Source organism: Eubalaena glacialis, chromosome 15 (assembly GCF_028564815.1).
Source record: "Eubalaena glacialis isolate mEubGla1 chromosome 15, mEubGla1.1.hap2.+ XY, whole genome shotgun sequence".
Classification (NCBI taxonomy): domain Eukaryota; kingdom Metazoa; phylum Chordata; class Mammalia; order Artiodactyla; family Balaenidae; genus Eubalaena; species Eubalaena glacialis.
This window is the reverse complement of record NC_083730.1, coordinates 68,859,867-68,872,027: the sequence shown is the minus strand read 5'-3', so window position 1 is coordinate 68,872,027 and position 12,161 is coordinate 68,859,867. Positions and strand designations below refer to the sequence as shown.

Below are 12,161 nucleotides of genomic sequence, written 5' to 3'. Positions count from 1 at the left end.
TACTCCTTAAAAGCAAAGAACATTTTTGGTGATTGTTGGACTTCATCTGGCCCCTGGCTGATTCCTTACATAGGAACGGTATTCAGGGTTCTATGAAGGAATGAATGAATTAAAAAAGGAAGAAAGGGAGGGAGAGAGAAAGGCAGGAAGAGAGGGAGTTCTATGAAGTGCAAGTTACAGGTATTATCAGCACTATAATACGATGCCTTAAGGCATCCAAATATCCCAGGTCCCTGGGGGTTTCATCTAATATGCCTTCTAAGGATCTTTTAAAAATATTTCTGAGGCTAATAATCAAATTAAGAATTAAAAGCAGAAGCACTCTTGTAATTACATAGCATCTTTTTTCAGTGACTCTGAAATGACTTTTAAAGAGTGTTTCACTGATCCTCCTAACATCTCTATGAGGTTGGTAAAATAAATTTTGAGTTTCTGAGAGTTATTTCAAAGAGTTTTTTTTTAAAGCATGGTGAGTGCAAAAGGTGAAACCACACTGGGGTGAATAAATCCATGACTTTGAAATCACTTGGTGTGTGAGGCTAGCTCACACCCTGCCTTCTCACGGATTCTGGAGTTCAGAGATGGCAACGGAGGTGGGGGTGTGGGGGGGGTGTGATCTGGCACATTTTATGAACTTGCAAACTAGCTGGGGAGGGTAAACAACCAGGGAGAGAGAAGTGCCCTGCTGGCCAAGAGAAGAGTCGAGGAGAATCAACTCCCAACCCATACCCTGTGCCAAAAGAACACACACTCCATCAAAAAATAAGAACAGACATTTTGCCCATTAAGTACGATAACAAGTTCTTCTTTAGCAAGTACAGACGGCTCCTGGGTGTCCTGGCTGTCGTGTGCCCACGGGGTTCCTTGAGCTGCATTCCTAGGCAATATCTAGTCACTAGAATGGGCACTTCTGGATGGGGAGGAGGAACCGGGGTTGAGAATAGGGCAGAGCCTGGGCAGCACAGGGCTTCAGAGCGAGAGCCCTTGCAGGTGACTTAACCGTTGCCTCGGAGGGAAGAGCAGGGGTGAAAGATACAAAGACGACTGGGGCGCAGCGAGGGTGAGCAGAACGAGTGTTTTTAACTCTAACCCCTGACGTGGGCTTTAGATCACTGAGCAATCTGACGTTCCCTGCTGAAGCGAGGCTCACCAGCCTCATCCAGAAGACGGAAAGCCTCCCTCCGGGATTCAGCCCCACAGGGAACTTAACCCCGTGTCCCTGCTGGGCCTCAGGAGAAGGTGGAGAGGCAGGCTCAGCACTGCTGAAGAGGTCCTCTTTTTTTTTTTTTAATTTAATTGAAGTATAATTGATTTACAATGTGCTAATTTCTGAACAGCAAAGTGATTCAGTTATACACATATATATTCTTTTTCATTATGGTTTATCACAGGATATATGTGATATACATTCATTATATATTCATTATGGTTTATCTAGTTCCCTGCTATACAGTAGGACCTTGTTGTTTATCCATTCTCTATATAATAGTTTGCATCTGCTAACCCCAAACTCCCAGTCCAACCCCTGCCCCACCCCGCCTCCCCCTTGGCAACCATAAGTTTGTTCTCTACATGAAGACTTCCTCCTTACTTCTCTACTATCAAACTGCAGCGTGGCCACCGAGAAAAGTCGCCTGAACCGTGAGGCCCTCAGAGAGCACGGCCAGTCCTGACGATGCTGAAGTCTACAAGGTTCTATTTATGGAGCGCCTGTGCTTTTCAAAACCCAAACTCTGGACTTCCCTGGTGGCGCAGTGGTTAAGAATCCGCCTGCCAATGCAGGGGACACGGGTTCGAGCCCTGGTCCGGGACAATCCCACATGCCGCGGAGCAACTAAGCCCGTGCGCCACAACTACTGAGCCTGCGCTCTAGCCCGCGAGCCACAACTACTGAAGCCCGCACGCCTAGAGCCCGAGCTCCGCAACAAAGGGAAGCCACTGCAATGAGAAGCCCGTGCACCGCAATGAAGAGTAGCCCCTGCTCACCGCAACTAGAGAAAGCCCACGCGCAGCAACGAAAACCCAACGCAGGCAAAAATAAATAATAAATTAATTAATTAACAACAAAAAAACCCAAACTCTGAACTCTTGGCTTGACAATGGATTTTTTTACTGTTAATTTGATAATGTATTAACATAAAAAGAACCAAAAATATATATATATAAATGAACTGACTTTAAAAATAATTCATTTATATAAAATGTAACAGTTTCAGAAAATCCAATGTGCATGCCTGCCTAAAATGCAAACAGCTTCACTTGTATTTCCTGTGGTGATAAGAGTGAATGGTTAGGGGGAGGAGGTTGGGAGAGGTATGGATTAGGAGTTTGGGTTTAACAGATGTAAACTATTACATAGAGAATTGATAAATAACAAGGTCCTACTATACAGCACAGGGAACTATATTCAACATCCTGGGATAAACCATAATGGAAAAGAATGTGAAAAAGAATTGTGTGTGTGTGTGTGTGTGTGTGTGTGTGTATATATATAATTGAATCACTTTGCTGTACAGCAGAAATTAACATTGTAAATCAACTATACTTCAATAAAACTAAAAAAAAAAAACCACAGTGAATGGTTAACTCAGTGGGAGAAAATGACTGTGCAGGTTTACCTGGTGGATACACGATGGAGTTAACAAGACCTCTTCCCCAATTTTAATTACCATCCCCATTTCTCCCCTCTCCACCAAGGATCATATAACAGCGAGGTTGACCCAGGAGTTCGGGAAAAGTCAGATTTAGAATCAACAGCAGTGGAGACAGCCCAGGACTTGGTTGAGTCTCACCCCTGAGCCGGCATCCTATCCCCTCAGTTTGATTCCACGGCTTTTTGGCAAAGCCTCTGCTCCTGCTCAGAAAAACGTAATCATTTGTATGCAGATTCATTTCCTGAAGTATTGACTCTACGCCAAGATAAAATTATCTCTTGAACTCTGGTAGAATCATGACGCACTTTTTAAATTTTATTTTAATTATTTTAGTTCTATGAACATGAGGAAAAAAAAAACTGCACTGAAGTATTTGCTCTTAAAGGGCAACTACTGAACAGCTGCGGGCTACTCCATCGATGCAGCACGGTCATCACGACAACTGTCTAGAAATTAGCCGAGTTTATGGAGAAGAGTACAGTCAGTGTGAATGCAGATTCAGTGTTAGAAAGTCCAATTCCAAAGGTGCATTATCATAGAGGAACACTCAAAATACTGAAGGATTGACTCTTGGGTGCCTGAGAAGCATGTGAACACTTTTATAGGCATTACCGAAAATTTTCAGAATTTTATACGACAGACATACCCTATAGCTTGAGTAACCCAGGGGGACATATTTATCGGGTACATTAATGATGTATATGACTACAGACATTTGCCGATACTTAAATTCTACTACGTAAAGAATCAAGAGAAGGCTTGTCTCACTTTGAAGGATATGATTTCAACATATAAACAAATGAATTAGATATAGACTCGTGCTTGCATTAGCAAAGGTGTCCCAATAAGATACTTTTAATTGTGAGGTTCCTTAGCCTATTTAAATTTTGGACCATTTGGAGGCTAAAGAACTAAAGGTCAATGGGATGTTAAGATATACAAATCCTAAATTATAAAGTACAGAGGAAACAATCTAATGCAAAGCCTGGCACATAGCACATGGTCAATAAATGCTTGTAGAATGAATAAATTAACACATTTTAAGGACAGCACTTATTGGGTAAAATGAGGTACACCTACACAGTACAAGATCTTATCAGTATAAAGACACTGATATATAACTAAGATAATGTTACATGTCAAATATCTCTATTAAAAAAAAGATTTTATACATAAAGTTTCATACCTTTCCATGAATTTTTGAAAAATGCTGCCTCGAAGACTTTCACAAATTTCTTCTATGTATGGCTGGAAAGGATGGAAAAGAAATTCCACAGTGCATCAATAAGAACATAATAAAGTGAAAAGCAGAAAAGGATGAGACTCAGACGAGGTGAGGCTCCAAATTACGTGCTCCCACAGCACCTTGTACTCGCCCTTCTCAGCCTTGTCCAATTTTCACCAATGGACTCATGGTCACGATTATTTACTTGTAGTAATCTACACCACTCAACGGCATGTTCCATGAAGGCAAGGACAGGTCTGTCCTGTGTGCCACTGCATCCCTCCTGCCTAGCACGGCTCCTGGCAAGTCACAGACACATCTTAAATGGCTGGAATTAGCTTCATGGGCATGTGACCCATGCAGTCCCACAGAAGAGCCCAGGGCTCGGTTTGGTGCCCTGCTGTTGTCATCTTGAAATTCTTAATAATTTCTGAACAAGGGCCCCCAGGTTTTCATTGCGTACTGAGCCTCGTAAGTTATGTACTGCATCCTATAAATTACTATTAATTATATAATTGCTATTAATTATGATTATCATAAATGATCAGCATTAATATTGACTTTTAAAGACTAAAAGCCAAGGGACCCATGGAGTAAATTTTTTTTAAATCAGCTATTCCCAAGGTCTTTGAGCAAGTTCATGGCTAAGCGGGGATTAAGGCAAGGGCTCCTTGCTCACATGTGCAGTGCCCTTTCCCTGTGGAGAACAATCTACTTCAATATCATGCCACTTTACACATTACCAAATAAACTGCATAAACTTATTTTCCATGGGATGGACTTCAAATCAAGAACTATAAAAATATCAAATGCCAACATTTCACAGCTCAGTCTGGAGCCACTTAGATAGTTTTGGAAAATATCTTCATACCCTACACTCACTGAATGATGCAAATTTAATGTTTTCTGTGTCTTTGTAGATCATCCTGAAAATGTGCAAAAAAGAAGGACCAGATCAGGAACCGTCCAAGGCAAATGATCAAACTAGGAAGTCTGCAGAAGCCACAGTCACCACAACAGGCAGTGAGACCACCGCAGCTCGCCTGGGAGCCTCACTTCCTGCCACGGGGCTAAGCCACCTCCACCCCTTGGCAGGGCTACTGCTGTCCTGGGCGGGGCACTGGAACTGGTCACTAAAAACCAAATGGACTTTGTACCCTCCTTAGTAACAGGGGAAGCTGAACTCTCTCTCTGAAGCCCTTTCCAGCTCTGAAGTCCTGTGTTTCTGTGATGACATATAATAGCAATCTTTGCTACTAACTCTTCTAGATGCTAAAGACCAAGGGCCACAAGTCTCAAGAGGTTCAAAAGACATCAAAAGACAAAAGAGATCAAGTGTTGAAAGATATATGAAAAGCCTAAATTTGTATATCACAGATTTTCTATTTACAAAAACTGTTATGTTAATATTTTTTCATATTTTATAAAACAGCCTGTACTTCTGCTAATAAAATAAAAGTTCACCAGAAATTCTTAAGACTGGATATGATATACTACACTGCCACTTTCAACACAAAGAACTACAAAATGTGTCGGGTAAGCAGTGCAAAAGCGAGAGTTCAATAGTGGGGTCATGAGCAAACAACCTCACCTGATTCTCAGTTCCCTTAATCTGTAAAATGGGAGAGTCACATCTAATTTTCAAGGCCATTGTGAGAATTTAATAAGATTAAGAATGTTGAGAGCCAAGCACAGGGCCTGGCATGTTCTAGGAACCTAAATGTAAGCCAGGACCCCTCCCGACTCTTGCCACCAAATGTACCTGTGCAATTATTTATTTCTAAAGTCAATTTTGCAAACAAAAAGAATAAAAAGCATTTTGTATTTACTTTCAGAGCATTTTTTTTTACTACCTTCTTCTCCTTGATAAGAAATTTCAACTCAGGCATCACACTTCCTGATGTCTAAATATATGATAAACCTACAGTAATCAAAATAGTATCGTACTGACATAAAAACAGACATTATGGACCAATGGAACAGAATAGAGAGTCCAGAAATAAATCCACACACTTATAGTCAACTAACCTTTGACAAGGGCGTCAAGCACACAATGCGGAAAGGATAGTCTCTCCAATAAATGGAGAATGAGACTGGACCCTTATCTCACACATATACAAAAATCAACTCAAGATGAATTAAGGACTTAAATATAAGACCTGAAAGTGTACAACCACTAGAAGAATACACAGGGGAAAAAACGTCTTGACATTTGCCTGGGTGATGATTTTTTGGATGTGACATCAAAAATTCAGGCAACAAAAGCAAAAACAGACAAGTGGGATTGCATCAAACTAAAAAGCTTCTGCAGAGCAAAGGAAACAATTACCAGAGTGAAAAGGCAACCTGTAGAATGAAAGAAGATATTTGCAAACCATATATCTGATAAGGGGTTAATATTCAAAATATACGAGGAACTCAACTCAATAGCCAAAAACCAAATAACCCGATTCAAAAGGGGACTGAGGACCTGAATAGACATTTTTCGAAAGACATACAAATGACCAACAGGCATATGAAAAGGTGCTCAACAACACTAATCATCAAGGAAATGCAAATCAAAGCCACAATGAGATATCACCTCACATCTGTTAGGATGGCTATTATCAGGAAGTCAAGAGGTAAGTTGTTGGTAAGGATGTAAAAGGAACCCTTGTGCACTGTTGGTGGGAATGTAAATTGGTGCAGCCATTATGGAAAACAGTATAAGGATTCCTCAAAAAATTAAAAACAGAACTACCATATTATCCAGCGATCCCCCTTCTAGTATATATCCAAAGGAAATGAAATCAGTATCTTGAAGAGATATCTGCATGCCCATGTTCACTGCAGCATTATTCACAACAGTAAAGATACGGAAACAAACTGTCTATCAATGGATGAATGGATAAAGAAAATGTGGTATGGATACACGTATATATATATATATATATATATATATATATATAAAAACACACAATGGTATAATATTCAGTCTTTAAAAAGAAGGAAATCCTGCCATTTGTGACACCATGGGTGAATCTGGAGAACATTATGGTAAGTGAAATAAGCCAGACACAGAAAGACAAATATGGTATGATCTCGTCCATACGTGGAATCTAAAAAAAGTCTAACTCATAAAAGCAGAGTAGAATGGTGGTTGCCAAGGGCTGGGAAGTGGGGGAAATGGGGAGACGGTGGTCAAAGGGTACAAAGTTTCAGTTATGCAGGATAAATAAGTTCTGGAGAGCTAATGTACAGCATGGGGACTACGGTTAATAATACTGTATTGTACACTTGAAATTTGCTAACAGAGTTGATCGTAAGTGTTCTCACCCCCACACATACACACACACACGCACATGCACACACACAAATGTAACTACGTGAGGTGATGGATATGTTAATTAGTTTGATTATGACAATCACTTCACAACGAATACATATATCAAAACATCACATTACACACCTACAATTATATACAACTTTTATTTGTCAATTATAACTCAGAAAGTCAGGGGAAAGAAAGAAATTCCAACTCAAAGAATATCAACTAACTTTATGGTTAATGTCTCTCTATAAGCAGGACATCCAAACATGTAACTTCTATTTATACTTTGATCACTATGTTCTGATGGTACATGTCACACTGAATTGCACTAATACACCTTCTTATTTAAATCAACTTAATAGGGACTATTTCCTTCACCTTTGAAATAAGAACACCAGCCATTCTATATCTATTTTACCAGAACATTATTTAATTATTTTCTTGTGAACAAATCAGTAAAGTGGTTTTGAAAGATATTGGAGAAGCTCCTAAATGACTGTTCCTCGAAGGCACAGAAAGAATTTTGGTGGTCTTTGTATCTCATCTGGAACTATCTTTTTAAATGTTATTTATGCTGCAGGAAAAGCTAGCATCAGAGTTGTAAAATCCACGTACTGTGAGGTATAATTTAGCAACGTTAGATGTAATTGACTACAAGACTGTCTCTGAACAGCATCAAAGTCAGACAACTGAAGTTCTGACATGAAAATATCAAGAAGACAACAAATAGCAGACATTCACGTTGCACTTTTTGAATGTACAATGTTTGATAAGAGCTGACATTTGTGGAGTATGGCAACAGACAGGCCTAGTGCAAAGCAACTCACGTGCACTGAATCCTCAAGACCCCCATTTGCCGGAGAGCCCGCTGTCATTTCCACTTCACAGATGAGAAAACTGAAGGGAGGAGAGGTATGGTAGCTTGCCCAGGGTCTCGAAATGCAGGGCACTTAATTTCAGAGCCCAGGCTTATAACCAACTAGACTATAAAAGGTGCTACATTTTAAGAAAAGTCCATCTAATTATTTTGGCAGAAAGGCAGCACGCAGTTTGTTACTGTACCCAAATGTTCTCGGAGCCAAATCAATATTTTCTCTATAAAATAATCAGATTCATTTTGTATGTAAATAAAACCTATCATAAGACACCTAGGTAAAAATCAACTTACTTCTCTGTAAATTACTGAATAATCCAGGAAATGGATAAATTAATTTTTTTCATTTATGAAAATCACTACATTAATGAATGGCATTCTTTCCTATTTCTTGTGACTCATAGAAACATGAAAAGTACATTATCCACTTGAAAGTTTGACCATGTCCTTGCAAGCTGCCACCTCTACAGAAAACCTACAGGATGAGAGAAAAGGCTTTGAGGAGGAGAAACCATTACATCTGAAGATCAGCAAATACATCGGCCCATCAGTTGTGGATCAAGTTTTCTGAGGCCTGTCATTTAAATCTGCATGACTGTGTTGTGTTCAAGATACGAGGAGCCAAGGCAAAGTCCAGTTCCTCAGTCACGACTCCAAGGCCGTTCAAACATTCCCTCTTGACTCTTGAAAATGGATCTATTTCATCTGGGGGATAATCACCGTGGGGGTCAACCCCTGTACCACTAGAAAGTAAATCTTGTCAAGTCCCTGCTCATCACAGGTGCCTGGGATGTCAAACAGGAAAAGGTTTTTTCCTCCAATGTCTTGTCTTGATTGATTTATAGAAAACAACATTACAAGAATGCTCCAGTGGCCTTTTTCAGGAAAGCCTTCACGAAGGATGTCGGCAGAACAGCACATTTCAATGAGAAGACAAACAATATTAAACTTCAGTTCTTCCAGATAAACCTCCACGTAAGAAATACAGCCTCATATGTCAATTCCCCCAGCACTTCCACACATGCAAAGAATGTCCCCAAATCCAACTGTTAAGCAAATTAGAAACATTTATTGGGAAAGCATTTTATCTTACCTGAAAAAGAGCTGACGTCACTTGTTTCTTGGATAGATGACTTTGCACGTGTTCTACAGCTTGCTTTGAGAATGGCTTTTAAAAATCAAAAAACAATGTTTTTTCCACAAATATAAAACAGAGCAAACTTCTGTATGTTTTACAATGTCAAACATATAATTTAACACAAAAATTACTAAGCAGTAACTTATAGGGATTCCATCAACATGCATTCTTTAAAAAAATCTGTTGGATTCTGCGGGCAAGCCAAACAGATGACTGCTCCTCTGAGCTTCCAGAGTTCTTAGACACCATGTCGAGAAGGATGCTGAGCACGGCGGCATCCAACTGACATATCTAATCCCACAGGAGATCAAGATGACTTCGATTAAAAAAAGGTGTAAGGAATCGTATTATCACCTTACTAAATGCATCATCCCTCAACTGGCTGATACTGGGGTCCTAAAAATGTAAAATTTCTATTATATGAGAGAAAGTGAATGCATGAAAATATACCTAAGAATTAAACGTCAGGACTGCAAAGCTACATCACAGTGTTGAAAAGACTCTAGGGTAAGGAAAGTCTTGCTGTAACCACAGGGGAGAAGAATTGGTTCTAAAAGAATGAAACTCACACTGACAAAAATTACCACTCTGTCCTCCCCCAAAACTTCAAATTACGTCTGCAGCAATGCACAAGAAGAAGAGCTTAAAAAGCATATCACACTGCTAAAAACCCTCTAAATTGTTGACCTATACGAAAACTATGTTTACAGAGGCTTTCACAGTGAACACCTGGCATTTACCAAGGTTCAACCATTCCCCAGCACGGTAGCAAGGCACAGAGCATTACGATTAACTCTAGCTCAGAAGTTCAGTAAGCACTGTAGACAACACAGTAAACACAGAAGCACGAACATATATCATTGTCATGAGCAGTGCTGTCCAGTCAGGCTCTCTGCAATGCTGGAAGTGTGGTGAACCTGGGCTGACGCAGGAGTTACCAGCCACACGTGGGTATTGAGCCCTTGAAATGTGGCTCATGAGGAATTAAACTTTTAATTCCATTTCGTTTTAATTAATTTAAACAATTTAAATACCCACATGTGGCTAGTGGCTACTGCACTGGACACAGCAGCCCAGGGCTCTTAGGATACTCCTTTGGAAAACAGTCTTCATGTAGAGAGATTACATGGTAAATTTTCATTATTAATTATTCCACTCACTCCTGGTGGAATAATTTCCTAGGAACCTAGTTTATCCTAATGACTGAATTAGATTGTTTCTCTGATTTATCAATACAAGGAAAAAAAATGGTTTCAACCATCCTTCAACTATTAATGAACTACATTAACACAATAATTACAATCCTCCTTATTAATTCAAAGAAAGCATTTAAGATTTTTATTGATCAATATATGATTAGCCTAACTGTTAAAGGAGAGCTAAATGAAAAACAATAAAGCTTAATTTCCTTTAGAAAGTCTAGAATTGAGGTTGGCTTTTTCTTCCATTGATCTGCATTAGCCATTTTATCAATGTTTGCAGTGAAAGTATCCACTTTTGGAAACATACCAAGAGTATATGGAGCAACAGATACCGGATCAGTATTATCAGGAAACAAATGACAAAAACCGAAGAAATGGGTTCCATCCTGGATGAATATCATTTAATTTTTAAACCTCTTCCTCCTACTTAAACTTTCATTCTGGAGACGTTTGAAGGCTGTCTCGTATTTACCCATACTAAAGTAATAAAACAAAAAGAGATACTTACATGTGAACAAGACAGCAGCTCCTTCATGATGTATCATAAATTTGTCGACTTCTACAAAGGTGATCTTCCTCATTCTCAAGCTTTTCATATTCTTTTATCTGGATGGTTAAAAGTTACCATTGTTAGGTATTGTCTTCCTAGAAACTTACTTTATTGAAGGATATTACTAGTCTTGGCAGAAACCACTTCCACATGAGATCAAGCAAATCACTTGAATCGGTCATTCCACAGGAAACAACTACTTCTAATGTTGTAATAATGAAGTTGGAATAATTTAAATTCAACTTGGAACATACAAATGGATTTTTTCCTATGATGAACCTTGTCGCTTAAATTTAGAAACACAGTATTAGGAAACAAATACTGCCATGGTTACAATTATCTTACGATGCACCAGCCATGGACCATTCAGCCTTGCCAATTCTCCTTTCCAAAGCACAAATAATTTAAATTTGTCTGTAATCCAGTTCTAAGAGTTATGATGGGGCTCATTCTCACTCAACTACAGTGTTACAAAATTCTGGAGGAAAAAATAATAATAAATTGCTAGGATTCCTGCAAAGAGATTTTTAGAAATCAACTAAATATTTTGGAAATGCATTAACCATAGATAAAAGCATTGGTTTTTCACACTGGAACCTTCTCTGCACTCTAAAAGTATTAACAGAAAGATTCCTTCAAATTGTATGTTTTGCCAATAACTTAAGGGAGGTAACCTGACCGGTGTTAAGATAGACCAAATAATAAAATGAGCTTTGGAGATAGTTGCTTTATGAGGACATGGCCCCTATTACTCCAACCTCATAACAGAAGTTCTCAGATCAGAGAAGTATTTTTATTTCTTTACAGAAATACGTTTAATCTAAAAGACAAGAAGAGAATGAAAACACAAATGAAATACGGAGCTGGTAGGAAGACTGTAGCAAAGATTTTCAATATAATGACTAATAACTACATATAACTTATTTTGGAAAAACAAATGCTCCCACCAAGGAGACAGTTGTAATACTGACTTTCATAATATCTGAGTGCTCTTTATTCTACTATGATAAAAGGTGGGGCTGATTACTCCTATGGGAGAGAGTATAAACTGAATAGAAATAAAAGTTACCTTTTTTACTGTACAGTCTGAGTTTAACAGTTTTGAAATCAAAACCAGTAAATCCTATGAGAATTTCTGATAATGAAAGGGCACGGTCGGCAGGGAGAGGAATATGTACAATGCTGACGTCCTATACGAAGGCTAACTG

The 12,161-nt window shown here is 39.0% G+C and overlaps 1 protein-coding gene across 1 annotated transcript in view; it reads right to left on the bottom strand.

The window, feature by feature from the left end:
* The window catches only part of LOC133075830 (beta-adrenergic receptor kinase 2-like), a 50,427-nt gene extending 39,489 nt beyond the window's left edge, over positions 1 to 10,938 (bottom strand). The window contains exons 1-3 of the mRNA XM_061170226.1: positions 10,912 to 10,938; positions 9,157 to 9,231; positions 3,841 to 3,902 (exon numbers count right to left, since the gene is read on the bottom strand). Of these exons, the coding sequence (XP_061026209.1) occupies positions 3,841 to 3,902; positions 9,157 to 9,231; positions 10,912 to 10,938 (164 nt within the window). The remainder of the gene's footprint in view (positions 1 to 3,840; positions 3,903 to 9,156; positions 9,232 to 10,911) is intronic.
* Between the last annotated feature and the right edge of the window lie 1,223 nt (positions 10,939 to 12,161).